Source organism: Rattus norvegicus, chromosome 5, assembly GCF_021556685.1.
Source record: "Rattus norvegicus strain SHRSP/BbbUtx chromosome 5, alternate assembly SHRSP_T2T, whole genome shotgun sequence".
Lineage (NCBI taxonomy): Eukaryota > Metazoa > Chordata > Mammalia > Rodentia > Muridae > Rattus > Rattus norvegicus.
Genome location: NC_141538.1, coordinates 155,565,847 through 155,592,417, shown reverse-complemented (window position 1 = coordinate 155,592,417; position 26,571 = coordinate 155,565,847). Strand labels below are relative to the sequence as shown.

Here is a 26,571-nt window from a genome sequence, read left to right as displayed (position 1 = left end):
GAAGGAGGCTAGAGAGTCGACTCAGTGGTGAAGAATACCTGCTGCCCTAGCAGAGGACCAGGGTTCAATTCCCAGTACCCATGTGGTGACTCAAAACTGCCTACAATTCCAGTCTCAGGAAGGCAGCTTGGCATGTTTGAATACATGTGAGGCCTAAAGCATGGAGAGCAAAGGAAAAAGGATGAAAAAATTAGAGCCAAGAAGGGCCTTGCTGTGGAAGCTGTCTTTGTTTGGGCTGTGATAGAGAAATACTGAGGACTAGCTAATAGCAGAAGCTAAGCTCCCATTGTCTGGAAGGTGGGATGTGCAAAGATCCAGGTGCTGGCAGGTTGGGGTTTTGTGGGGCTGGCTTTCAAGTAAACAGATGGTGCTTTCTTGTTGATCTTATTCACCGGTTAATACTTAGTCCTCTTCCCAAAGGCTTCTGATGCCATTGCCACAGGATTTAGGGTTTTGTCATGAGATTTGAGGGATTCATTTATTGTAACCTTGCTGCTTTCTGTCAACCTCAGCTGAGGTAAATGCAGGTGTTACCTGGGTTCTGTTATTGGGTGTGTGCATGCACACATGCGCCTGCCTGCCTGCCTGCCTGCCTGCCTATGGTGTTTTGCCTGTATATCTGTTTGTGAAGGTGTTGGATCCCATGGAACTGGAGTTATAGCTACTTGTTAGCTGCCATGTAGGTGCTGGGAATTGAACCTGGATCCTCTGGGAGAGCAGTCAGTGAGTGCTTTTAACTGTTGAGCCATCTCTGTAGCTCTAATTCACATTTTTAAAATTAGAATTTGTTTTTTTCATTTTATGTGAGTGCACTGTCGTTCTTTTCAGACACACCAAAAAAGGACATCAGATGCCATTACAGGTGGTTGTGAGCCACCATGTGGTTGCTGGGAGTTGAACTCAAGACCTCTGGAAGAGCAGCCAGTGCTCTTAACTGCTGAGCCATCTCTCTAGCTCCCAATCCACATTTTTTTGAGGTGGGAAGATGTACCTTTGATCCAGGCCACACCTTCTAGTTGCAGATTATATAAAGGACATGGAAGATGCTTTTGCTCTTTGCCCACTTGTTCTCACTGGCAAGTCCATTCCTTTACAGGCATGAGTGCTTACCTCAGGATTCTGATGTATACTAAAGACCTGAATCATCTGGCCTTTAGTGGGTGTGTGGATGAACAGTTACTGGATCTTGGGCCATCTGTTGATAGACAGCCATTGTTGGACTAACTAGACCACAGCTTGCTAACTAGTCTAATAAATACCCTTTCTTGTTCCTCTGTTTGTCTATCTGGATAGATAAATATTCCTCTAGAGAACCTAATACAGATTTTGGTACCAGAAGTAGTTCTAGAGCAATGGAAGAATAGGGTGAATATTTTAAATATTTACAACACCTCAGGTTATTGAAACCTTTCCCGAAAGCTGAGAGAGTACTGAAAACCCATGATAGGAACTAATTTTTTTATAAACTTGAGACAAATGCATATATTATACCAAGTCACCAATTTCAAGATACAAAGGATTTGGTGACTGTATATAAAACTTTCTAGCATCTCTGGATAAATTGGTAAAGGAAAAAACCTCACTCTGTGATAAAATTAGCTCGCTTCTAGCATCTCAGAATATAGTGGAGGATAACGATAAACTCAGTAGTAGGCTCTAGATGCACACTTACAGGTTTCTAAGTGTGTCCTGGAGGAGAATCTTCTATAGTCACGGAGCTCTCAAATTGTGGAAAATGAAACCAAAGTTCTCATAAGACTGGCTGAGTTACAGTGAAAATTCAAGTCCCAGACAGTTAAAGTAAGGGCATTAATTGATAGAGTGAGATTCTGAAATTTAGGATGGAGATATGTGGGAGGACCATATTGAGGCTCAGAACTTTGAATTCTCAGATTTCTCTTGGGTTTATCTCACCTAAGGAAGTAATCCCCACCCTCAGCTGAAGATGCACTCCTACACACCCTCTAAAATACTGTCTTTTCCACCTTTGACTGGGGAAATTAATTTCATTGTCTGCTAAACCAGCAGTGGCTTTCCCTGAAGGAGATGCTAGTCAAGACAATACTGATGTCCTTCAGGGCCCTCCAATAGATGCTTCTAGACCTGTAACCAGACTTTGGAAAAGCTATTAAGTATTCTAAGCTTGGTGAGCTGTTCTGTAGGCTCTTGGAAGATAGGAATGTTGAGAGCAATGCAGATAATAGAGGTCTGGCCTGTGACGTTTCAGAAGGAAGTTTGAGAGTCCCTAAATTTTGAGTTAGGGTCATTTGCTATTTTGAGTTAAGAATTTGTGGTTTTTGGTTAGCTGGGGGTTAGCTGTAATTAACAAGATAGTAGAAGTCCTAAAGAAAAACCTTTGTTTTGCTAGGATAATTGATGGTGGTCAGTTGGGGAATTGTGTGCCATATCTGGGGCTCAGTCCTATTGGGTGATTTGGCACTCAGCAGGACCTGTAGCCAGGTCAGATTTGGTGAGTGGAAGTCCATGTTTTCAAGCTCATGTATCTCCATCTCTGTCACCCTGGTCACTCTGTTAATGAGCCCATTGTGCAATGACAGGGATGGCTGGAGAAAGTCTGACTGCAGAGATTGGGGTCATTCTTTCTACTTGATTATTTAACCCCTCTGCTAAAATCGCTTTTTAATGAGCATTTATAGGGAACACAAATATGTTCACATCCTTTGTTCATTTTGAGATTTTCTCTACATCTTTCCCAGATGTCTTTTTCACTAATTTTCCAATCATGTTCTTTCTAGTTCCTGACCATCCAGCCAGTGAATAATCACACACCTGACCATTTTTCCTTTCAAACAAAATGTATGACCATAGGCACTGCTGGAGATTGTTCCCAATGTGAAGATTTCCTCTCACCGGAGCTTTTCAGGATTATCCCAGAAAGGCTTGCTGCTGTCCACTTCTGGGTTGTGCCTGTATATGGTACAGAACCAGCTTCTCATTCTAAGATAGTAGCAGTGTGGCCTTCCCTCTTCTTCTATCCTACTGGGGATTGAACCATAGGTTATATAAGTTCAGTCAGTGTTTTACTTCTGAGTTCCAGTTGATCTTTTTAAATTACTACCTAGAAAGACATCAGTTATCAGTGATGCCAATGAGGAATATATGGAGGTGATGAATACATATTATCTTTACTCAGTAGGCTTTTTGTTTCTAGTGGGTATAAACTTTGTTCCACGCATTAGGTATGGTACAAAGTTTGGTATGTATCAGATTGTTGGGTGTTGGGATTAAAACCAAGGCTTTGTGTGTGTTAAGTGCGTTGTCTACTACTGAGCTATGTATCTCAATACCCTTTTCTTATTTATTTGAGCCCTTCCTCTCCAATCTCATGTAGACTAGCCTGGCCTTAGATATGCAGCTAGGATGGCCTAGAAAATCTGATACCCTTGCTTTTGTGTTTTGAGTGCCAGGATTATAGGCATTTGCTACCTTGCCCAGATTTTTGTTTTGACTGTTTAAAGAATTCCTGTTTACTGCTGGTTCTGAAAACTATAAAGTTTAAAACAACTCTCTATAAATGACATATATATGCAGCTTTGTTCACACACATGTAAGTTCTCATATAGCCCAGATGGGCTTGGAACTGTTTCTTTTGCTGAGATGACAGGCGAGTATTACCACGTGTTTAACGTTTAGAGTTGGAAAAGAATGTTAGGATACATATATACTAGTTTTCTGGGTTTTTTTTTTTTTTTTTTTTGGTTCTTTTTTTCGGAGCTGGGGACCGAACCCAGGGCCTTGCGCTTCCTAGGTAAGCGCTCTACCACTGAGCTAAATCCCCAGCCCCTAGTTTTCTGGTTTTGAGGCAAATTTGTATTCAAGTCAGAATTTTCTCCTTTCCTCTTTCTCTCCATGTAGCCTCAGGGCTGTATGTAACAGACTGTCTTGGAATTTGCTGTAATGTTCCTGCCTCTGCCTCCCAGGTACTGGGATTGTAGGTGTGAGCTACCACACCCAGTCCAGAATTTTCTTACCTATAAAATGGTGGGCTGAAATTAGTTCCTTAAAATACCTTTCATATCTAACTTAATTATTCTTTGTCTTAGTTCTTTTGAGTAATACAGGGTTAGTTCTTATGATTAATACAGTAAGTTATATTTATCCCATAGTTCAAAAAACATTTACAATGTATTGCTTGTTTGGGGAAGAAAGTATCTATGGTGGAGGTATAGAAGACTTTTATGTGAACTAGGAATATAGTTCAGTTGCTTAGAATGTAAGAAGCTCTGACATCTATCCCCAGCTATGAGGCCAGCCCAGGATACGTGAGACTCTGTCATACTTTTTGGTTTTGCTCAGTAATTCCTGAGCAGTGTTGTGCCCTTGATAGACTATTTGTATTAGCTCCTGTGTTAAGGGATGTAGAACCAAATAGGACACCTTCTAGAACACCCGCATGTAAATACGGACTGCTTCTGTAATGTGAGCACAAGTGTGAGGCCAGAGGTGATGTCCAGTGTCTTCCTCCCTTTCCGTCTTACTTTGTTTTTGAGACAGGGTCTCTCACTGACCTGGCCCTTGCTGATTTATCTAAGCTAACTGTCCAGCAAGAGATAATTCTGTCTCCTACCCAGTGCTAGGACTAATGCGTGTAGATGTGCCTGCCTGCTTTTGGTATTGGGGGTGGACTTTAGGACTGCACGTTTGCTGACACTTAACCAACTGAGCCATCTTCCCATCACCACATGAGGATTGGGAGATAGTTCAGTTGCTAAAATACTTGCAAGGAAGCTTATGAGTTTGATTCCCCAGAACCCATGTTATAAAAAGCTGGTCACTGTGCTAGGTATGCCTTTAATTCCAGCACTTGGGAGGCAGAGACAGGGAATCTTTGTGAGTTTAAGCCACCCTCTTTTACATAGTGAGTTCTAGGACAGCCAGGGCTACATAGAGAAGACCACTTCCCACTCCCCTACCTGCCTCCCCCGCAAAAAAAAAAAAAAAAAAAAAAAAAAAAAAAAAAAAAGAGAAAAAAGAAAGAAAATAGCTGGACATGGTAGTGGTGTGTACCTGTAATCTCATCACTAAGAAACCAGAGAGTTAGGCAGAACCCTGAGCTCATTGGCCAATCAACCTAGCCCTTTGGTGAGCTTTAGGCCAATCAGCAAGAGACCTGGTCTTCCTTCCTCCTTCCCTTCCTCCCTCCCTCAGTCCTTCCTTCCCTTCTTCCCTCCCTCTCTTCCTTGAATAGTTAAGACATCTGCTGAGTACTTGGTGCTTATTATCACGGTTACAGTCCAAGAACAGTTGTGGGTTGAACTAGTAACTGACTTTGGTGATCAGAATTTTTGCTCATTAATTACTTGCTAGTCTAAATGCTGCTTTTGCTTTTTTTTTGAGACTGAGTCTCATGGACTAAGGTGGGCCTTAAGCTGCTTCTTAGCTGATGTGGCCCTTGAACTTCTGATCCTTCTGCCTCTACCTCAAATACTTTTGAGAGCATTTGTTGAGTCTAATACTCTTTTGAGGCTATCATTCATTTGGTAAAGAACATGAGGATCTGAGTTGAAGCTCCAGAACCCACATAAAAAAGTCGGTACTTTTCTACAAAAGCTTGTCTCTTCTGCTTTGTGACTATCAGGCTAATGAGAAACCTTGTTCAAAAACCGAGCTGGATGGCAGCTGCAGAGTGACACTTGAAGCTGTCCTACACTTTTGCACACAGGCGCACACACAGTAACAAACACACAAAGATTCCATATCTTAATTTCCCAGGTCAAAAAATTAGTGTGGGGTTGGGGGTGCGTAGGTGGCCCACTGAAGAGATGGCTCAGTAGTTAAGAACACTTATCTTGTAAAGGACCTGGGTTCTATTCTAGCGCCCATGTTGTGGTTCACAGCTGTCTCTTCTGACATCCATGGGCACCAGGCACACAACAGACACATATATGAGCAAAACACTCATACATACACCAGATTTAAAAAAATTTTTTTTGAGGGGAAGTTTATCTTAAACTTGAGGTACAATAAATTCTTGGTGCATTTGTAATTGATAGTTTGTAAAGACTGTAGTAAGAGAAGCTAAAGTGTGTGTGTCTGTGTTAGTGTGTGTTGCATTCGTGTATGTGTTTACGTGTGGTCATGCATGAGCACACTCTGATGTGATTGTGGAGATCAGAGGACAACCTTGAATGTCAGTCCTTGTCTTTGACCTTGGTGTTTTGTTTTTTTTTTTTTTTTTGAGACGATTTTCTTGTTTACTGTTTAGCATACCATGTATGCTGTGAGCTTCTTCCTCCAACCTCCTGATGGGGCGGGCACCCTGGGGTTACTGGCACCATCACTGCTGCATCTGATTTTTATATCATTCAGTGAATCTGCGCTTAGGTTAGGCTTGTTGTCATGTTTGTGTGGAAAGTACTGTACCCTCTGAGCCATGTTCCCAGCCCATGTAATTATATTTTTAAACAAATAACTATGGTTATAAGAGCTGATATTTTCATTGTAAAAAATGTAGGTTGAAACTCTTCAGGCCATTAGCAATAACTAGGCTATCTGCTGCTGACATGGCTGCTGAGAACTAGAGGCCACTCCGATCATTGTCCAGTTCCTTATGCTCACATGTTCTGAGGGTGATGGATGAGGGCTGTGCTGCTTGTTACTTATGTCCTAAGTTACTGCAGCTCCAAGGCTGGGCAGTGAATTATTTTTTTAGAGTGTTCTTTGGGCTGCACTTGGTCTTGTATATAGTGTGTGTGCTCATACTAAAGTAACTTTCACAAACTGTACTTCATGTACTGCATGATAATCTTTCTTTTTTTTTTTTAAAGATTTATTTATTTATTATATATGAGTACACTGTAGCTGTCTGCAGACACACCAGAGGAGGGCATCAGATCTCATTACAGATGGTTGTGAGCCACCATGTGGTTGCTGGGATTTGAACTCAGGACCTCTGGAAGAGCAGTCAGTGCTCTTAACCACTGAGCCATCTCTCCAGCCCATGATAATCTTTCTTTTTTTTTTTTTTTGGTTCTTTTTTTCGGAGCTGGGGACCGAACCCAGGGCCTTGCGCTTCCTAGGTAAGTGCTCTACCACTGAGCTAAATCCCCAGCCCCCATGATAATCTTTCTTATAGCACCTTTCTTGCCAGAAGCAGACGGATCTGAGTTTGAAGCCACTCACAGAGTGACTTCTAAAACATCTAGGGCTACACAGATAAGTCCTGTCTCAGGAAAAAAAGAAAAAGAAATCTATTGGTCATTGTTCTATTTTGAGCTTTAAAAGATGATACTTAAAATAACAACAAGGTCCAGAAACTTAGCAAGTGGACAACCTTTGTAATTGCCACTCTAAGCATGTTGTCATTTGTTCTTTGTGGAGGTTTTCAGTCATAGCAGTAATGCTGGTTCTGTTCTTTGAGTGGCTGAACCTATTGCTATTTGAGAGAAAAAAGTATGGATATAAACAGGAATCAATAAAATAGTTGTCTTTAATTTCTTTTTAGGTCAACATCAGTTTGAGATATTAAAAGTGGATACAAAACTATTTACGCCATGCAGACAATTAAGTGTGTTGTTGTTGGTGATGGTGCTGTTGGTAAAACATGTCTCCTGATATCCTACACAACAAACAAATTCCCGTCGGAGTATGTACCAACTGTAAGTATAAAGCTTTCTGGTAGTAAAAGAGATTGTAATGTGGTGTCCATTGAAAAAAACTTTGCCTGCGTGTACTGAAATAGTTTTTGACTGTCTTTGCCCTTTAAAAAAAATTAAATTTCACTACCTTTATTACTTTGCAGGGTGTGTGTTACATGTGTATACCTTTGTCCTGCTTTGGTGCATGTGTGGAGGGCAGAGGACAACTTGAAGGGGTTTCCTTCCATTGTGTGGGCTCTTAGGTTGAACTTAGGTTGTCATGTTTGACAGTAAATGCCTTTCACCATCTCAGTCATCACACCAGCCCATTGTTTGATTTTTTTTTTTTAAAGGTTTTTGACTTCTCATGCATAATTACCCACACTTTGAAATAAACAGCTGAGATGGAGAGATGGCTCTACAGTTAAAAGCACTGGCTGCTCTTGCAGAGGACTCATATTCAATTCCCAGCAACCACATGATAGTTCATAGCTACCTGTAATTCAGTGCCCTCTTCTGACCTCTGATGGCACCGGGCATTTATGTGATCCACAAACATACACACAGGCAAAATACCTAGACACATAAAATAAAAATTAAGTAAAATAAAGGATGAAAAATGAACCTTAAGTAAGAAGGGGTAACACAGGGTCTGTAAGAAGTGCTGGAAGGTTATAAAGCATGGACTGACAGTTCGCAGAAGTGCACCTTACATTTGGGATAAGATGACTTTTTGTGTCTGTGCCATTGATTAATAAAGCCTAAAGATCTCCTGGGGACAAATATAAGGATCTTACAACCTCAGAGAAAGTAGTAATGTCTCCACTTACCTTGTGGAGTTGTTCTCTTAACAGTGATGAGGGTTCTCTTCACACTGAATTTTAGGGGTAGAGAGCAGACTTTTTTCTAAGAGCATTCAGATGTGCCTGAAGTCTTGGGAGTCTCACTATGATTGCTTTAACTCCTTAGAAGGGAAGAGGAGAGAAAGGAATAATTAAATATCTAGGGGAGACTTGGGAAAGCATGTTTGGTGCTCCAGTATTTATTCGGAGTTGCTTATATAATTGTGTTAAATGTACTTGTCCTTTCAGTGCTGGAGGCGAGTAGTTTTAGGAACTATAAGGGTCCAAAGTATGCCTAATGTGGGACTAGTATCTTTTGGAATTGATCAGAAAGAGTCTGGAATCTGAGGTTAATCTTCAGAGACACAGAGCTCAGGGTAACATAGTATTAGCTTCTATGATAGCCCAGCTAGTGGTGGAATTAAGCTAAGGCTACAAAAAAGATGAAGTTTCTTTAAGGGGTGAGAACTTAAAGATATAATTTGGTATCGAAACTACAGTTTTGAGTAGGCCCATTAATCAGAAGATGTTTGGAAGTAACAAAGGGCTTTAGGAGATGTGATATGGATCATGTCTTAAGGTGAGATAGCCATTGGGGATTTTGTATAAACTTGATTTCCAAATCTTTCATGACTTTATTTGATGTGAGCTTCTGGGTGTTTTATATGTATATGTATTATTGGGGAAGAATAGCAGTAGGGTAATTTTTTAAATGGGCCTGCTTATGTAAATAGTAAATAGTCCAAAGTAAATTATATGGTGTTTCTGTTGGTATGGAAGTAGATTAGGTATACAGTGCATCTTTATGCCCACCTGGGGACTGAGTTACCAGTTATAGAACAGACCTGAAGAAAATGATGCCTTTCATGGGAGAGAAAATTTAGGGCCAACCTGCAGATGAGGCTTGGAAATCAAGTTTTTCTGATGCTTTTTTTTTGTTTTTGATTTTGTTTTGCTTTTTTTTGTTTTTGTTTTTGTTTTTGTTTTTGTTTTGTTTTGGAAGACGGGGTCTCACTGTATAGACCTGGCTGTCCCAGACTCTGCCCAGTGCCTTTTGATTCTGATTTTGTTGTGTTCTTTTTTCTGAGGCAAGGTTTTACTATGTTGTTCTTGTTGGTTTCTGAGACTCGAGTGATCCTAATGCCTTAACCACCTTAGTGGGTAGGATAGATGCTACCCAACATACCTAGCACATTCCTATAGTTTTCTTTAATTAATTACTTTATTAATTTTTATTTGTGTTGTATATCATGTCCACAGGAGTTCGAGTGTTCAGAGGCCAGAGATGTTAGATTTCCCTGGAGCTGGAGTTATAGGTAGTTGTGAGCCTTCTTACGTAGGTGCTGAGAACTGAATTTGAGTCCTGAAAGACCAGTTCAGTGTTCTTAACTACTGTGTCATCTCTCCAGCTGAGTTTCATTCAGTTCTGAGTTAAAAGGAACTGTCTGTGAATAAGTAGTTTCTTAGAAATCAGATTAGACATTGTTAAAACCTAGCACTGCCTTAAATTTTTTAGATTTGAAGGGGATTTTTTAAAAAAATATATTATTTTTTTCTTTTTTTCGGAGCTGGGGAAAAATTTATTTTTGAGACAGGCTTATATAGCCCAGAGTGGCCTCCAAGTCACTAAGTAGGTCAGAGTGACCTTGGTCTATTTTTCTTCTACTTCCTAAGTTCTGGGATTAAGGAGTATTTTACTGTGCTTAGTTTAATTTTTCCTTGTTCTTTTTTTTTTTTAAAGCAGATTTATTTTCTTTAGCAAAATGTTTTATTCAAAAGCTTCTTTTTTTTTTTTAAGATTTATTTATTTATTCATTTATTATAGATAAGTACACTGTAGCTGTCTTCAGATACACCAGAAGAGGGCATCAGATCTCTTTACAGATGGTTGTGAGCCACCATGTGGTTGCTGGGAATTGAACTCAGGACCTCTGGAAGAGCAGTCGGTGCTCTTAACCACTGAGCCATCTCTCCAGCCCAAGGTTCAAAAGCTTCTTAATACCACTAGTTGTCAGAAAGAATGAATATCAACTTTCCTTTACTGCCCAACCCCATTGAAGAGGCCTGGAATGGTCCTCTGTAGTCAAAGGCCTGGTTTCTGTGATGCACTTATGATTTTGTGTTTCTTCATGTACCAGGCTGGGATCAAACAGGCATCCCAGGACAAAGTCTTTGAGTTTTCTTCCCCAAGAACCATTCAGCTCATGTAAGGACATGGTTGGGTTGAGATTGGTTACATAAAAAGAAATGAACTAAGGGAAAATGAATATCCTTCTTGGGAAGGAAATAAATGGCTAAGAGTTGTACTATCTCACCCACTAACAATGTTGCATTTCTTTGTTTTGTTTTTAGGTTTTTGACAACTATGCAGTCACAGTTATGATTGGTGGAGAGCCATACACTCTTGGACTTTTTGATACTGCAGGTGAAAACTTATGTCTCATAGTGTTTTGATCTGTAACTGTAATAGTTGCTGCTACTGGGTGTCTTTTGGACACTATGAAATTAGTATATCAGTAAATCATTTATCTTTTGTTAATAGGTAAGCAGCGTTACATATAATGATGGTTGTTGGAATGATGGCACACATTTTTAATTCCTCAGGAGGCACAGGCAGGTGGACTTCTGTGAGTTTGAGGCCAGTCTGGTCTACAGAGAGAGTTCCTACAGTCAGGGCTGTAGAGAGCATCCTGTCTCAAAAAAACCTGCCTGCCTGCCTGTCTTATGTGCCTGCCTCTCCTTCCCTCTCCTCTCTCCCTTCTCTTGACACTGGATGGCTAACAGGAGTTTGGAGTATCCTGTGTGGATGAAAGAAGATACAGCACAGTCAAGAGTCCTTAGGTAAACTCTGGTGGGTTTGGAGGCTGGAAAGAGACTAAGGAGATGCGCTCAGAAGACGTGTCTGCTGACTGTTCCCTTCCTCCTGGTTCAGAGCTCACAGTAGGGAACTAGGGATGGGATTTAGTTTGTATGATGAGGCCCCTGATTTAATCCCCAGCATTACTTCTTAAATTTCTTCTGTCTGTAATCACAGCAGTCCTGGGCAGAAGCAGGAAGATCAGAAACTCAAGACCTTATAGCAAATTTAAGCCAGGCTGGGCTATATAAGACCATGAAACGAAATAATCTTAGTTGCGTTAATATGACCAAGGCCGTAAACTTGATGTTTATTTATTAGGATGGTTCTTTCATTAGAAAATTTACGGAGTATATTTTGTCTGTGTAATGTAGATGTTGAGAATGCCTTACTATACATAAAGCACATTTAGCTGAGAGCACTGCCTTTTCTATCAGCTATTTAAATTATTTTCAATTTGTTTTTAACACTGGGTAAACATCTTCATTTTTCTCTGTAGTCTCTTAAACAAAAGAAAACAAAAAAACCCACCAGGGTCTCACTGTGGCCTTGCTATCTTGGAACTCTTTATGTGGATCAGGCTGGCCTTGAACTCACAGATCTACTTGCTTCTACTTCTCAAGTAGTGGCATTAAAGGCATGTGCCACTATTCCTGGCCAATTGCATATACCCATTTAAAAATCATTCTTCAAAAGTTTTTTTTTAAATTTTTATTTATTTTTTAAAGATTTTATTTATTTTTTATGTATGTGGATACACTGTCACTGTCTTCAGACACATCAGGAAGAGGGCATCAGATTCTATTACAGATGGTTGTGAGCCACCATGTGGTTGCTGGGAATTGAACTCAGGACCCCTGGAAGAGCAGTCAGTGCTCTTAACCACTGAACCATCTCTCCAGCCCATCTCCGCTTTTTTTTTTTTTTTTTTTTAAATAAATTGGCTTTGTTTGTGATTTGGTTAACTCTTTGCTTTCTAGTTATTCTCTCATCCAGATCATAGTTCTTTTTTCCCTTTAAGACATCCTACCGACCTGTGTGGTGTGTGTGTGTGTGTGTGTGTGTGTGTGTGTGTGTGTGTGTGTGTGTGTGTGTGTATGTATGTATGTATGTATGTATTTGTTTTTATATTTAGTCATTCACCCAGTGTCGTCCTGCATATGAGCATAGGCTGTCTTTCCATTTCTTGGGGCTTGTTATGTTCAGCAGTTTTTCGCTGTTTTTATTTTGTGACTCTTATCTTTGGTTAATTTCTAAGTATTTTATTCTTCTTACATACCTTTCATTCTTCCAAGTTCATTTTTTCTAGGCCATTCCAGTTACAGAGTGGCTTTAACATGCACGTGTGGACCAAGCCTTGTGCTTGGCTTGGGCATTATTATGGATGCCTTCAGTACAGTACTTATTAGTGGGCTTGCTGTGATCATTATGTAGCCAGAAGTAGGTATGATATTTTTAAACCACACCTGTGGCAATAGTTTATTGTTGTTATATTATTACTGAGTTATAGAACTAAAAAAAGTAAAAAGAAAATATGTCAGTTTTCCTTTGTAAGTTATTGGTATATATAAATAGAATTAGCACAGAAAGTGTTGTCCAAACAGTATGTTACTAAGCCGTAGCTTTGTCACTAATGGCTCATATGCTAAGAGCTACACACTCGAAGTGTTGTCAGAGCTGTAGTTTTCCTCCCCCCTTCTTCTTTGAAACAAGAACCTTACTATGTAGTTTTGGCTGTCTCAGAGCTGTCTTTGTGGACCAGGCTGACCTCAGACTTGTGGTGATCTCCTGCCTCTCCTTCCTGTGTGCTGGGTTTATGGGCATCGCCCATATCTCCATATTCTTTTTCCTTTTAAATTACATTTATTTATTTATGTGGAAGCACATGCCATAGTATACGTATGTGGAGGTCAAGAAGCTAAATTTGGGAGAGTTGGTTTTTTTCCTTTCACCATCTGTTCCCTGGAGACTGAGTTCAGGTTGTTAGGCATGGCAGCCACCATCCTTACCACTGAGTGATCTTGCTAGCTCCACTATGCTCGTCTTTAATTTTTTTTTTTTTTTTTTTTGATATATGATCTCATGGTTACACTTAACCTTCCTGCCTGCGTCTCACTAGTGCTGAGATTATAGGCTTGTGCCAACCATGCCTGGTTTTAATGTGGTATGGGGATTGAATCCAGGGCTGTATGCATGCTAGGTTATCACTCTATGTACTAAAGAGCTATAGCTGTAGGCCTTGACTATAATTTTAATGCCACAAGGATACCAGATTTCAGTTGCTGACCTCTTTAACTTTTTCTTTAGGGCAAGAGGATTATGACAGACTACGACCGTTAAGTTATCCACAGACAGATGTTTTTCTAGTATGTTTCTCAGTGGTCTCTCCATCCTCATTTGAAAATGTGAAAGAAAAGGTAAGTCAGGTCCTGCCTCCTTCAAACCTGCACAGAATTTCTGTTACCCTTTTATAGTGTCAGTGGCTTGTAGATTAACAGCATTTTAAAACCTTGTTTTTAGTGGGTGCCTGAGATAACTCACCACTGTCCAAAGACTCCTTTCTTGCTTGTCGGGACCCAAATTGATCTCAGAGATGACCCTTCTACTATTGAGAAACTTGCCAAGAACAAACAGAAGCCTATTACTCCAGAGACTGCTGAAAAGCTGGCGCGGGATCTGAAGGCTGTCAAGTATGTGGAGTGTTCCGCCCTCACACAGGTAAGGGCTCTGCAACCCATGTCTCTGTGTAGTCAGTTGTTTGGAGCATGAGGATACAGAGGCTCTTCTCCTTTTATTATTTTTTCCCTTAAAAATTTGTCTGTGAATGTATACTGTGTGAGTGTAGTGGGGTGGGGTGGGGTGGGTAGGGCTTCTGAGCTGGAGAAGTTTAGGGTAAGAAGTGGGTGAGGAGAGCTAGGACACCAGCATGGACTCTGAAATGTGGAACAGAGCCTGGAGGCCAGGATGCACTTGGTTATGCTAATAAGTACCAAAGGTAGCCGTTTGTCTCTTCTGCCAGTAATAAGGAAATGGTTTCCTGAGGAGCGAGGGCTTTTATCCGACTGTCACAATTTGGCCCTGACATTCCAGCCTTTCGTTTGTGATAGGGGCAATGTAGCTACTTCTTAGCTGAAATTAAGGGCTCAGGGACACTGGGATGCCTGGTTAAGGCTGGGAGGTAAGGGAGGTTAGGGTGCTGTGAGCAGTCTGGAATGCTGGGCCAAAGCAAGTGCTCAAGTCAGACAGTTTATATCGGCTCTCAGAAAGTTCAGGGCTTGCTGATTGTAAAGGACCACCTGAGGCTGGCATGTTTGGAGCAGTTTACATTCTTCCCTTGATTGGAAATCGGTGGGAACAGATACAGACTAAGAACAGAATGTAAAGATGAGGAGCTTAGGGGAAAATCTTCATCTAGGGTTTACACCTAAAACTTCCAGGCCTGCGGTCCTGGTAGTTGGGTGGGTATGATGGTGAAGGGAGTCTAAGAACAGGGAAGGAGAGAGTCTACTCTCAAGAGATAGGCAGTAGGGGTTGGGGATTTAGCTCAGTGGTAGAGCACTTGCCTAGCAAGCGCAAGGCCCTGGGTTCGGTCCCCAGCTCCGGAAAAAAAAGAGAAAAGAGATAGGCAGTAATAGGCAGGAACACTGAAACTGTTGATTATCGGGAATACTTAATTTGGAGCCTGTTTGACCTGTGACAGGTGGATCTGAGTGTCAATTTCTTAAAGCTTATGTGAATTTTACAAAGTTCACAAAAAGGTAAAAGTTGTAGATAATTGGCATTACTGCTATTTGTAATCTGCAGTGAAGTCCCCATTGTAGAAAAAGCAGTGTCTGTAAGCCAGAGATATTTTCAGCACAGTGAGAAACACGTTTAAATGTATATTTAGAAGACCAAAAGAAAGTAAAAATTTTGAGCCTGTGCCTATTATTAGAGTAGTCAGTGCTCTATCAGGGCTAGATCAATAGTTTATCAGAGCTCCATTGTTTAATGTTACAACTTTGAAGTTTTGAAGTCTTAATATAACAATAGCATAGTGAGCAGGAAAGAAATCTGAAACGTTTCTCACTTTTCACATGCCTTAAATCACTTCCTCATATCTTTCCAGATTACATCTACACACTTTAAATCACTTTAATAGACTCTCCAACTTAGTTAAGTGTTCATATCCTAGGAACTTTTTTTTTTAAAGATTTATTTTATTCATGTGAGTACACTGTAGCTGTCTTCAGACACACCAGAAGAGGGCATCGGATCTCTTTACAGATGGTTGTGAGCCACCATGTGGTTGCTGGGAATTGAACTCAGGACCTCTGGAAGAGCAGTCGGGTGCTCTTAACTGCTGAGCCATCTCTCCAGCCCCCTCCTCGGAACTTTTTAATTTGCATCTGTACACTTTTTTTCACTTTTTTTTTTTTTTTTTTTTTTTTTGGAGCTCAGGACTGAACCCAGGGCCTTGCGCTTGATAAACAAGCACTCTACCGCTGAGCTAAATCCCCAACCCATGTACACTTTAAATTACTTTCTTAGACCCCTACAAATTACATTATCATTCACATCCTCACACCTTTACAGCTTGCACTTACTGGGGTTACAGAAGTTGGGAACCACCTTTAATGTTGCTGGGAATGGAACTCCAGCTCTCTGGAAGAGAGGGAAGCACTGTCAGCCATGGAGCCATCTTTCCAGCCCCCCTTTCTTTCTACTGATTGCTATGTAGCCCAGGCTGACCTTATACTTGTCTTGTAGCCCAGACTAGTGTGGAATTTGTGGCAGTCCTGCCTCAGCCTCTTGAATCCTGGGGTTACAGAATTGCACCACCAAGCCTGGCTTTATAGAGATAAGGTGTTCAGCAGTAGTGCTCAAGAAGAACATGCCTGGCTTCCGTATGTTGTTCTGTGAGAGGACTGTGTTTATGGAGAGCCTGGTTAGTCTTTTAAAGGCCTGCATTGCTTACCTTCCAAGTTGTACTTTTGTTGAATGATTTGGAGTTAGGAAATATAATGTAGTGAGGGGGTACCATGGTTCCCATGGCAAGGTGTGCCCCTGAGTAATTACAGCATGCAATACATCTGGAATAAAGGGGGTTTATTGGGGGAAAGAGAGAGGAATGAGAACTTGGGAAAAGGAAGAGGCAGTGAGTGAGCCATGAGGGTATAAAGAGGGGGGCGGGAAAGAGAGGCCACTGAGAACACACATGCGGTGGAGTGGCGTGGGCAGCCGGCACCTGGTGGCTGTAGCAGGTGATGGCCTCAGAAGATGATGTAAGCTGTTGGTAGGTCTCTGGGAGGAGCCTAATAGAATTGCCTGTAAGCTAACATTCCTCCCTTTTGTTTGATTAAAAATGAAGAACTAGGGAGGGGTGATGGTAGAGCAGGAGTTAGGGTATTGTGTTCTTTAGACTTCCTGCTGGTAGGGGTGATGTCATCTTTGGGGAGCCTAAGAAAATTGGGATGCTGGTCATGTTGTTGTAGAGCTCAGCTGTTTGATGGTTGTCCGGGATCTGTGGGACCATTTGCAACTTGGAAAGTACAGGTCTAGTTGAAATAGTCTGTGAGGCTGGACTGGAGCATCTGTGGGTAACTGCTTTGGAGCTGTCCTGGATGCAGATTTTGAGGAAACACCTGGACTTTGCAGGATCTGGAATTAAACACACACACACACACACACACACACACACACACACACACACACACACACACTGTAGCTGTCTTCAGACACACCAGAAGAGGGCATCAGATCTCATTACAGATGGTTGTGAGCCACCATGTGGTTGCTGGGATTTGAACCCAGGACCTCTGGAAGAGCAGTTGGTGCTTTTAACCACTGAGCCATTTCTCCAGCCCGAGAAAATTTATTCTTGAGTGTAGATTTGAAACCTGAGTCCTAAAACTAGGGAAAGGGGAAGGAATCCCACCCCTTGGAACAGGCAATAGGTAGGAAACTTAGGCTGTTGATTGACAGGGGTACTTATCTAGAGTCCATTTGACCCATGAGAGGTAGACCAAAGTGCATTCTTTGAAGCTTACAATAATCTTTTTAAGTTTACCAAAAGATAAATTTTAGACATGTTAGCAGTACCTCTGTTTATAATCTGTACTGAAATCCACATTGTAGAAAAGCAGTGGACACAAATCTGTGTCATAGTAGAGGCTTGGGAACTGATTTTGTGTTAAAAGTATGAACGAATACTCTTTAAGGTGAGCTTAGAGAAGACAGAAACCTTCTATGGAACAGAAAGGACAAAAGCTCACTTGATCTGGGTTTTCAGTATGACTATAGACCGTGAACGAGGGGCCTTTTCTCTCTATCTAGAAGACTGGGTGTAAATAGATTTAGCACAGTGAGAAATACTTTTAAGTCTGTACTTAAAATTTAAGTATATTTAAGGAAATTTAAAATCTTGGACTTGTGACTGTGTTGGTAGATCATATTGTGGAAGAGTTCTTAGATTTACACAATTCCAGTGTTAGGACTCTGAACTGATTAATAGAACAGTAGCACAGTGAGGGGAAGAAATCTGAAGCATTTTTCATTCTTTAATCACTTTCTTATCACCGTTTAAGCTTTCACTTGTACTTACCAACCTTAAAACACCTTAGTGCCTAAAACACATTTTCAGATGCTCAAACTTAAGCTTTCATATCTTCAGACCTGACATAAACCTTAAATCTTTTTCTTATCCAATTACTTACCAAGAGACACAGGTGGTTGGTTCCTGGGAGCAATCACTTTGCTAAGTCAGTTCCTTTAGATAAAAGAATAGTAAAGCTTTACATCTGGAACCTGTTTATCTTTGACATGAAGCTTGTGAGCAAGGCAAACGTGTTCATCTTTTTTTTTTTTTTTTTTTTTTTTTTTTTGGGTTCTTTTTTTTCGGAGCTGGGGACCGAACCCAGGGCCTTGCGCTTCCTAGGCAAGCGCTCTACCACTGAGCTAAATCCCCAACCCGTGTTCGTCTTTTTAATAAGAGACCTAGTAGTTTTAACTAACTAATGAATTAAGTAATGAACTAACACAGTGGTGGATTACCTCAAGATGTAAAGAGCTAGTTGCCTGTTGTTCTCTAGCTGTCGAGCAACAGTTAGTTTAGCTGTCAATGTGATCAGAGACCTGAGAAGGAAACCTTGTAATCTGAAAATAGCATATCTATCAATTAAAGTGACAGACTAGTCTATAGTCCACTATCTATAGACAGTTGTCCCAGATTCCTATGGTCACTGTGGCACTGTGGTCAGAGGCAGTCAGGTTTTGGCTATTAGGCCAGAAGATGAGAGGCTTATTTGGTGGAGGAGGAACATGGGAGAGACTGACTTTGCCTTGTCTTCAGCAGCACATAGCAATCAGTTTTTCAGTGTCCTGTTTGTCCACAGTTCAGGCAGGGCCCTAGTGGTTGAGGCATTGGGGCAGTCTTTCCCAATGTTAGTGTACTACAGTCGAGGTGGAGTCCCTTGTCATTGTGTCCGTATCTTCTTAAAGAATTTTCAGGGGGTTGGGGATTTAGCTCAGTGGTAGAGCACTTGCCTAACAAGTGCAAGGCCCTGGGTTCGGTCCCCAGCTCCCAAAAAAAAAAAAAAAAAAAAAAAAGAATTTTCAGGGGGAGGGGGAAGTATGTGTCACTGTTAGGATTTGGGAGTCACTGTCACAATAAGTTTTAAGTATATTAAATGCCATATTCAGCAGATCTCTGGCAGGCTTGAGGGCTAGTACCTATCAAGCATGTTTGAGTTAAACAATCTTTGTCTGTTTTTAGTTATCTGCTCTAAACTGTACCTGGCAAACCTAAAACAGGGCTAAGTAAAGCTTAATCTTGTAATTAACTAAATCAATTCATAGTGAGACTTCAAATTTATTTTTGAACACATTAAAGGATTTGATAATTTATACTGTTACTGTCAACTTGCATTTCTTAATTATCCTTAACAGTTTACAATAATTTAGTAGCTTTCTTAAGACTATGACTTTGTGTTTTATCCCTATTAGATTTAGATTTAAAAATCACCCGTTCTGAATTGAAGCTCTTCTAGTATCAAAATAAAATTTGTAAATCTAAAACATAGTTTATAAAGAGGTTGATAACTTTTCTCACCTTTATGAGGTGAATCTTTATAGAACATAAAAGCATCATTGGCCACCATTTCCCTTGGTCAGCTCATGTTGTGTGTTGCTTGCAGCTTTTAGTCAGATGGTGGTGAAGCCATGACTTGTACCTTTATCCCATAGCAAAGAGGGCAAGCAGCACGTGTGGTTTATAGCCCAGAATGGAGTCGTGTCACATGGTTTAAGATTATCTAAGTACAAACTTAATTACTAAACCTGGTTACAAGTTTTAACCAGATTGATATTTATAAGGTAATAATCCTGTTTTTGACCCTGGGCTTTAAAAACATGCCTGGCTCTGAAAAAGAGTGAGTGGTAACCCATTTTTAGAAGCCAGCAATGAAGTAGAACAGTATAAACCAGTAGAACAGTATGAAACAATTAATTATTATTCATATTTAAATAATATCTGAGCCCCTGTTATGTTAGATCCAGTGGCCAGAAAACCAAGACACGAGTTGAGCCTAGGCGGCAGGCAGCAGGAAAAGAAATTGCATTTATTCATGTATATAAGACCAGTCTGAAACAAGCATGCAGTGGCTGTGAACGTCTTAAGATAGCTTTTGTTAATCAGAATAGACCTTTATAACCTTGACCTTTCATCAGCATCTAAAGAATATTTTAGATCAGGTTGAATCACATATATAGTATGTTATAGCCTATCATAATAAAATCACATTTATAGTATGTTAATAAATCACATATAGGATGGTAATATAATCTATCATAATAAAACCTAAACCAATTTAATGTATTTGAGACTTGTTACTAAAAGGAGTCACAATAATAAACAGAGACTCAATTAGGACTAAGAAGTTTTATAATTGTTGCTTTATACCATGTGGTCATTTTTAAGATGATGAAATCACACGGCTAGTTGGAAGCCTTTTATATGCAGCCCACACCTGGTGCTAATGGTAGGTCCCTGGGTGGAGCCCAGCGGAAGTGTCTGTAAGTTAACAGTCAGGATGACATTAGTAAACTGTCAGGTGAGGTTCAGATAAGTGTAGACTTAAAAGTGGGCTTGCTCTATTGCTCTTTCTCTCTCTCTTGCTCTCACTCGTGTTCTTGCTCTTTCGATTAGTTTCTTGATAACTTACATTTTTCTTCCTTATTAGTTTTGACAAATGACATCACACAATTCCTAGGGTAATTCAGTTGGGACAGAATTAAGTGTATTTTGAGGCTTTTGAGTTAAAGGATGCTGCTCTGTGGATTACTTTTGCCATAGTCCACAAAAGCATGTCTTACGTGTTACTTCCAGTCTCTGGTTTTTTTTTGTTTTTTTGTTTTTTTTTGGTTCTTTTTTTTTTCGGAGCTGGGGACCGAACCCAGGGCCTTGCGCTTCCTAGGTAAGCGCTCTACCACTGAGCTAAATCCCCAACCCCGTCTCTGGTGTTTTTAAGGGTATTATTTCCCTTACAGAGTTTTCCTCTGGCCATTTTTGAGTGAGGTGTCTAGAAGTCCTCTGGGAGCTGAGTTGAGGGAACAGTGAGTGAGAGCGAGCATGTGTGCAGCTCAGTCTCCTGTAGCTTTATAACACTGTGTCTTAGTTTCTTTCCTCTTGTTCTAGCAAAATACCTGACAGAAGCAACTTAAAGGTTTACTCTGCCTCACAGTTAAAGTGTGCGTCATGTGCAGACTGTCAAGGCGCCAGGAGCTCAAGCCACTGGTCACATTGCATCCAGACAAGAGACAGAACAGGGAGTGCACGCTAGTGCTCAGCGTGCTCCATCCCTATCCAGGCCCAGGTCCTCTGCCCAAGAGTTGGCATTGGCACAACTGATCTACATGCCTAGTTAAAATGGAGGTTACTAATATATAAGATACAATTTTTAATACTGTTGGGTTCTTGATCAGATATATGTCAGTAATATATGTACAGTTAAACATAGTTAGATGTTTATGTGTGAAGGACTAGATGCATAATTTAAGCTCCCAGCATTTTGCTTGGTTGTGTATTTAAACGTAAGGCCTTTGTGTTTAACCAGATTCTGCAGAATAATTTTAAGGGCCAATTTCTTAGTTCCACATCCCCCTAGCCCAGTTTAGCAGTTGATCTCATTGTAGAAGCAGTCATTTAAAACTTCACAAGAACTTAACCACTTACAGCACAGACTGAGACAATAACCAAATAGTGCTCTAGTATTATCCCGAGAAGTAAAGGCGGTGTGTAGTAGGATGGTAGGAGAAAGTACATGGAACCCGGCGGCATGTCTCTGAAGCATGCTCTCTGTTCTTTAGGTGTGGGTGCTTTGGAGAAGTAGAGGTAAATAGACCATACGGACTCAGTTTCAGGTCGCTAAGATGTCCATTGTATTACTGGGTCATTTAGAACTGGATGTGTGAGGAGTTACATAGGTGAAACACTTTCCTTTCCAGATTCTGAAGTTCTGAGAAGTCCAAGAAGTAAAAGATCGAAAAGTGGGGTTTGTGGTTTTATGTAGAAGTTCAAACTTCAGGTTCAGTTTGTGGACTCCTCTACAGCTAAAATTTTATGTAACAAGATAGTAATGAGGCTTAAGATTAGCTTTGTTTCATAAGATACTTGTTGATCTTCTCCCAAAGTAAATACATAAGAAAAGATTGTCTTCTTGTTTAATTATTAAAAAGGGGTTTTTGTTTTTGTTTTCTTTTTGAGACAGGTTTCATTCTGTAGCTCAGGTTGGCTTCAAGTTCAGGATTCTCCTGTCTGCCTTCTCCTGGCTAGGAGTTCTTCTTCAATCGAGTATACCCTACTTTCCAACAGTCCTTTTTCCCTTTTACAAAGTATTTCCCTCCCACCCTCTGGTTTCTTCTTCTATTTGCCTGTCAGTATTCATACAGATGCATGGATAGACTTCAGAAGTACTTTAGCATTAGTCTAGTGTTTCTACTGGAAAAAGGATGTAAAAGAAGAAAATGTGTAAACCTTATTTTCTGATTGCTGTCTCATTTATTTTATACCAAATGGATTGTGTGGATATGGTTCCTCTGGGGTGTAGGGTATGTAGAGGGCAGTGATGGGGTAGTGGGTAGTCCAGTGGCTGACACCACTGTGGGCTATGTTCTGGGATTTGGGGGAGATTTTTACTTAAGATCAAACTGACCTAAAGAACATGTGGAACTGCTCTGAGTGGTAAACCTGTGGGCTTGTGGGTAAGCCTGGGCTCAGAGTTCCGTGCGGTATCCTTGGAGTGTCTGGCAGAGCTGTAAGTGTATTTCAAGATGTGAGGATGTTCTGTTTTCATTCCATGCTACATGCGCTGGACCCATGCAGACATCTGAAAGCATTGGACTGCTTGCTGACTCCTTCTGAGACCCCATTCTCTGTTTCCTTATAACTTGGGTGGTGGTTCTTGCTCTGGTAACATTGCTCAGTATCTGAAGTGCATGCTGTTTTCTGGGGTCCATTCCTTATGGTTGCTGCTACTGTTGCACAGGGAATACTCCTACTTTGCTGGGAAACTGACTTTTAAATCCTGATTAATCCCATCCAGATAGGTCACTGAACATGTAGCATGCCTGTTAGTTGCTGTTTGTGCCCTTTAGTTATTCAGGGGCTGAATTCACAAAAGTCTGAAATTCTAATAGATTTATTTCCAAAATATGTATGTCTTTATCATCAATAGTAATGTCAGGGGAATCTCACTTTTCTAAATTATCTATCTTGTGTTTACATAGTTGATTTTAAACCAAAATGTAATATTAGATTTCAGTATGTGATTCTTTTAGAAGTTAACATACTGTATTTTTCATTATTTTTTCTTGCTTAATTAACTTTTTCGAGTTGAAATTTCTATCCAGTTATCTGCCCTCTCAATACTCCCTCATTTAAGAATGAACGTTCTAGTCTCTCTTTTTCTTAACACATTGCTTCTGTGAATTCAGCTCTTTTAATCCAGACTGCTATTTTATCTGCTAGTCTCTCTAATCCTCTAACCTGGCTGCTATTCTCTCTCCTCCCCTCTGTCTTGTAGAGAGGTCTGAAGAATGTGTTTGATGAGGCTATCCTAGCTGCCCTCGAGCCTCCGGAAACTCAACCCAAAAGGAAGTGCTGTATATTCTAAACCGTTTTCTCCTTCCCCCCTTTGCTGCTGCTTCCTGTCCCACTACTGTAGAAAGATCATTTAAAACAAAGGAATAAAACCATCCTGTTTGAAAGCCTCTGCGTCTTCTTACTCAACACCTTAGAGCAAACTCTGTATTCATTTTTGATCATGAATGCAATTAGAATATTTTTGTGATCAGTAGTCACATTAGACTTGTTTAACTTTCTGCTGCTTGAGTTGCCTGATGCTCAGAGCTTTTGGTTTGAATTATATTATTGCAAAAGGGAATGTGGTCTGGCATTAAGAATGATGTCTTCTTGGAGAAAATAAGAGTTTTAACACTTCTAGATGTTAGTTCTAGATGGAGAAAGTATCGCTAAACATCATTTTACTCTTACTGATTGTTAATTGTAATTGCATGACAAACTATGAAAAGGGTTGACTTGATAGTAGAGTGTGACGGGGAAGGGAGGAGTCTCCTATGGTTTTCCTGTGTGCAGTGAAACTTTTGTGTTGCTCTTGCTTTGGCTGTTGTGCTGTAGGTGGAGTGTTTGTCATTCTGGGATGGGGAAGGTGTCCATGTATCTGCTTACTGCTTTATGAGTTCATTGTTACACATTATCTCCTAATCCTAGCATCCATTTAACAATCGACTTAAGGTTTGCTGATGTTGAAATGTAAAGCTACTGCCTTTATATTCTCCTGCTTTCGATTCTATTGTTGTGAGGGAAACATACAGTTGTGGTTATCTTTACATTTTGAAATTAAAATTATACAATTGTTTGTATAAATGCCTGGTGAAGCTTTATTCCTGTTGCAGTAACTGGCTCTAACTTCACTCTTGTATCGGGTGCCTACTCTGCTTCCTTGAATCCCCTTGGCTTTTTCTAAGTAGTGGGTAAAGGGACAAGGTGATGATATTTACAGCTGCCATGCCCTTGCTGCCCACCCCTGCCTTCCATACAGCATGGGTGCTGCCCGGTGTATTCTCTGTCTCACATGCTGCTGCTCCACTTGAATGCAGAACTGCTTCCCTTGTTCCTTACGTAAACTGTCTTTGCAATACATTACACAACTCATCGAATGAGCAAATGACATATGTGCTTGTTTGCTTCTTGTGACATATATTGGTTTGCAAAAAGTATCTCAGAGGACCACTTAACGAATATCTGCTCATCTGTGCCAGCATTGCTGAATCTCTCCTGTGCCCTGGCAAGACAACTGAGTGAAGCAAGTTTATTAGGATGGTTTCAGGGTCATTAATGTTTCTTTGTTTGCTCACTGTCTTTGGGGTTTGACTGTTTTAAACATGAACTCCAGTTCTGTTGAGATACTGAAAGTCAGATTGCCCATTTCTTCTTTCTACCCCTTTTCAGAAAGGCCTAAAGAATGTGTTTGATGAAGCAATATTGGCTGCCTTGGAGCCTCCAGAACCGAAGAAGAGCCGCAGGTGTGTGCTGCTATGAACGCATCTCCAGAGCCCTTTCTGCACAGCTGGTGTTGTCATCATACTAAAAGCAATGTTTAAATCAAACTAAAGATTAAAAATTAAAATTCGTTTCTGCAATAATGACAGACGACCTGCACCTACCCACATGCACTCATGTGAGACAAGGCCCATTAGTATGGCCCCCTTGCCCTTCCGGTAATAGTTAATTTTGAATAATTATGTATTGTCTAAAAAGCGATGAGTGCTAGTTTTGTTTCCTTGTTTAAAAAAAAAAAAAAACAACACAAATCCCCACAAACGTTTTGTTTTGTTTAAAAGCAAGGCATGCTTGTGCTGACTGTAACCGACTAATTCAGATCGTCAGAGCTGCTCCCTGGTCCATGTGGAGAGTATTCTGGGGCATCTTAGTGTCTTCTGTTGTTTTGTTTTGTTTTTCTTCCACCCTTCTCTCCTTTTAGGGTGTGTATGGGGTTGTTTCTTAGACTTGTATTTTAAAATTTGTAAACCTGAGGACAGCCTGTGGGGAGGAGGACAGATGATTTCCACATTCCACTCCCTAGGTCTAGTTTAGCAACTGTGTCCCCACCTGGTGCTCTTAGGGAGGAGTGTGGGAATGCCTCGTTTAATAACGTACTCCTTCTTGAAAGCTGCCTTTTCTCTCCACCCTTAAGTGGACCCAGTCTTTGCTGAAACTCATGCAGGTGGGTGGGAGCTGTCTTGCCCCTCTCTAGGATGCACTCTACCTGTGACTGTGACTTTCAAGGGTATTTGTTTGCCATTTGCTGATTTGGGGGGGGGGGGATAACTTCTAACTTCTTTCATTGCTAAATGAAAAAAAGTATTGCACCTTTTGAAATACACCAAATGGATTGAGTTCCTAATTAAAAGAGTTCTTTTGCCCCTGTCAGTCATTTTCTTATATGCTTAGCATAGATTTACAACTCACTGTGTAGTGTTCCTAGATTCAGCTGAAGACGAGATACACAGGGTTCCTTAAGGGCTGGTGTTGGGAAACACAGCCGCACTGGTGATTGCCATCTCCTTCAGGTGATGAGGTTACAGGCCTGCTTCATTAAGAAGCTATGAGCATGTGGGGTGGGGAGCATACTTTTAACCAACATGGGGACCAGTCAGGGCTGTACCCCTTTTTTTCTTCCATGCCTATGAGGAATCCTTGAACAACTGGCTGAAGCTCTCTCAAAAATGGCGAGAGATTCATGACTCTTTATAAGTGTTAATAGAGACTTTATCAGATTATTTTGTTTGCAAGTTCCAGTTTTTAAAAATGTTTAGGTAATCTCCTTCCCCAGTCCTGATCTTGTAGATTCGTTAGTGCCGAACCAATGCTTTCTTGTGTCTCAACTCTTTGTATATGAATTCTTTTCAGATGTATTAAACAAACAAAACCCTTCACAAGTGAGCCTGAAGGTTGTTATTTTCCTCCGTCTCTTACTTTTCAGGTATTTAAAAGTGAGGATGTGACTCTTACATGACATCAACATCTAACAAATTTTGGTATAAAATTTTCAAGCTTTATTTTTGTCTTCTGACACTCCATATGCCTTCTCTCCTAAAATTGACAGCCAGCTCTGAAACTTCTCCCCTTGTATGCTGAGTAGGTCAGAGTAGTAAGTGCAGAAATGTGTGTGAAGACCTCACCTCCTGGAAGGCGGCACAAGCACACTCGTGCAGA

At 40.6% G+C, this 26,571-nt stretch overlaps 1 protein-coding gene across 5 annotated transcripts in view; it reads left to right on the top strand.

Moving 5' to 3' along the window:
* Positions 1-26,294, top strand: part of Cdc42 (cell division cycle 42) — a 37,661-nt gene extending 11,367 nt beyond the window's left edge. For 2 of the 5 annotated variants that reach the window (XM_087550929.1, XM_087550930.1), the window contains 5 exons: positions 7,466-7,619; positions 10,793-10,865; positions 13,605-13,714; positions 13,818-14,015; positions 23,357-26,294. In XM_087550929.1, the coding sequence (XP_087407055.1) occupies positions 7,515-7,619; positions 10,793-10,865; positions 13,605-13,714; positions 13,818-14,015; positions 23,357-23,446 (576 nt within the window). In that variant the 5' untranslated portion in view covers positions 7,466-7,514 and the 3' untranslated portion in view covers positions 23,447-26,294. 5 annotated transcript variants of the gene reach the window in all.
* Positions 26,295-26,571: the final 277 nt, after the last annotated feature.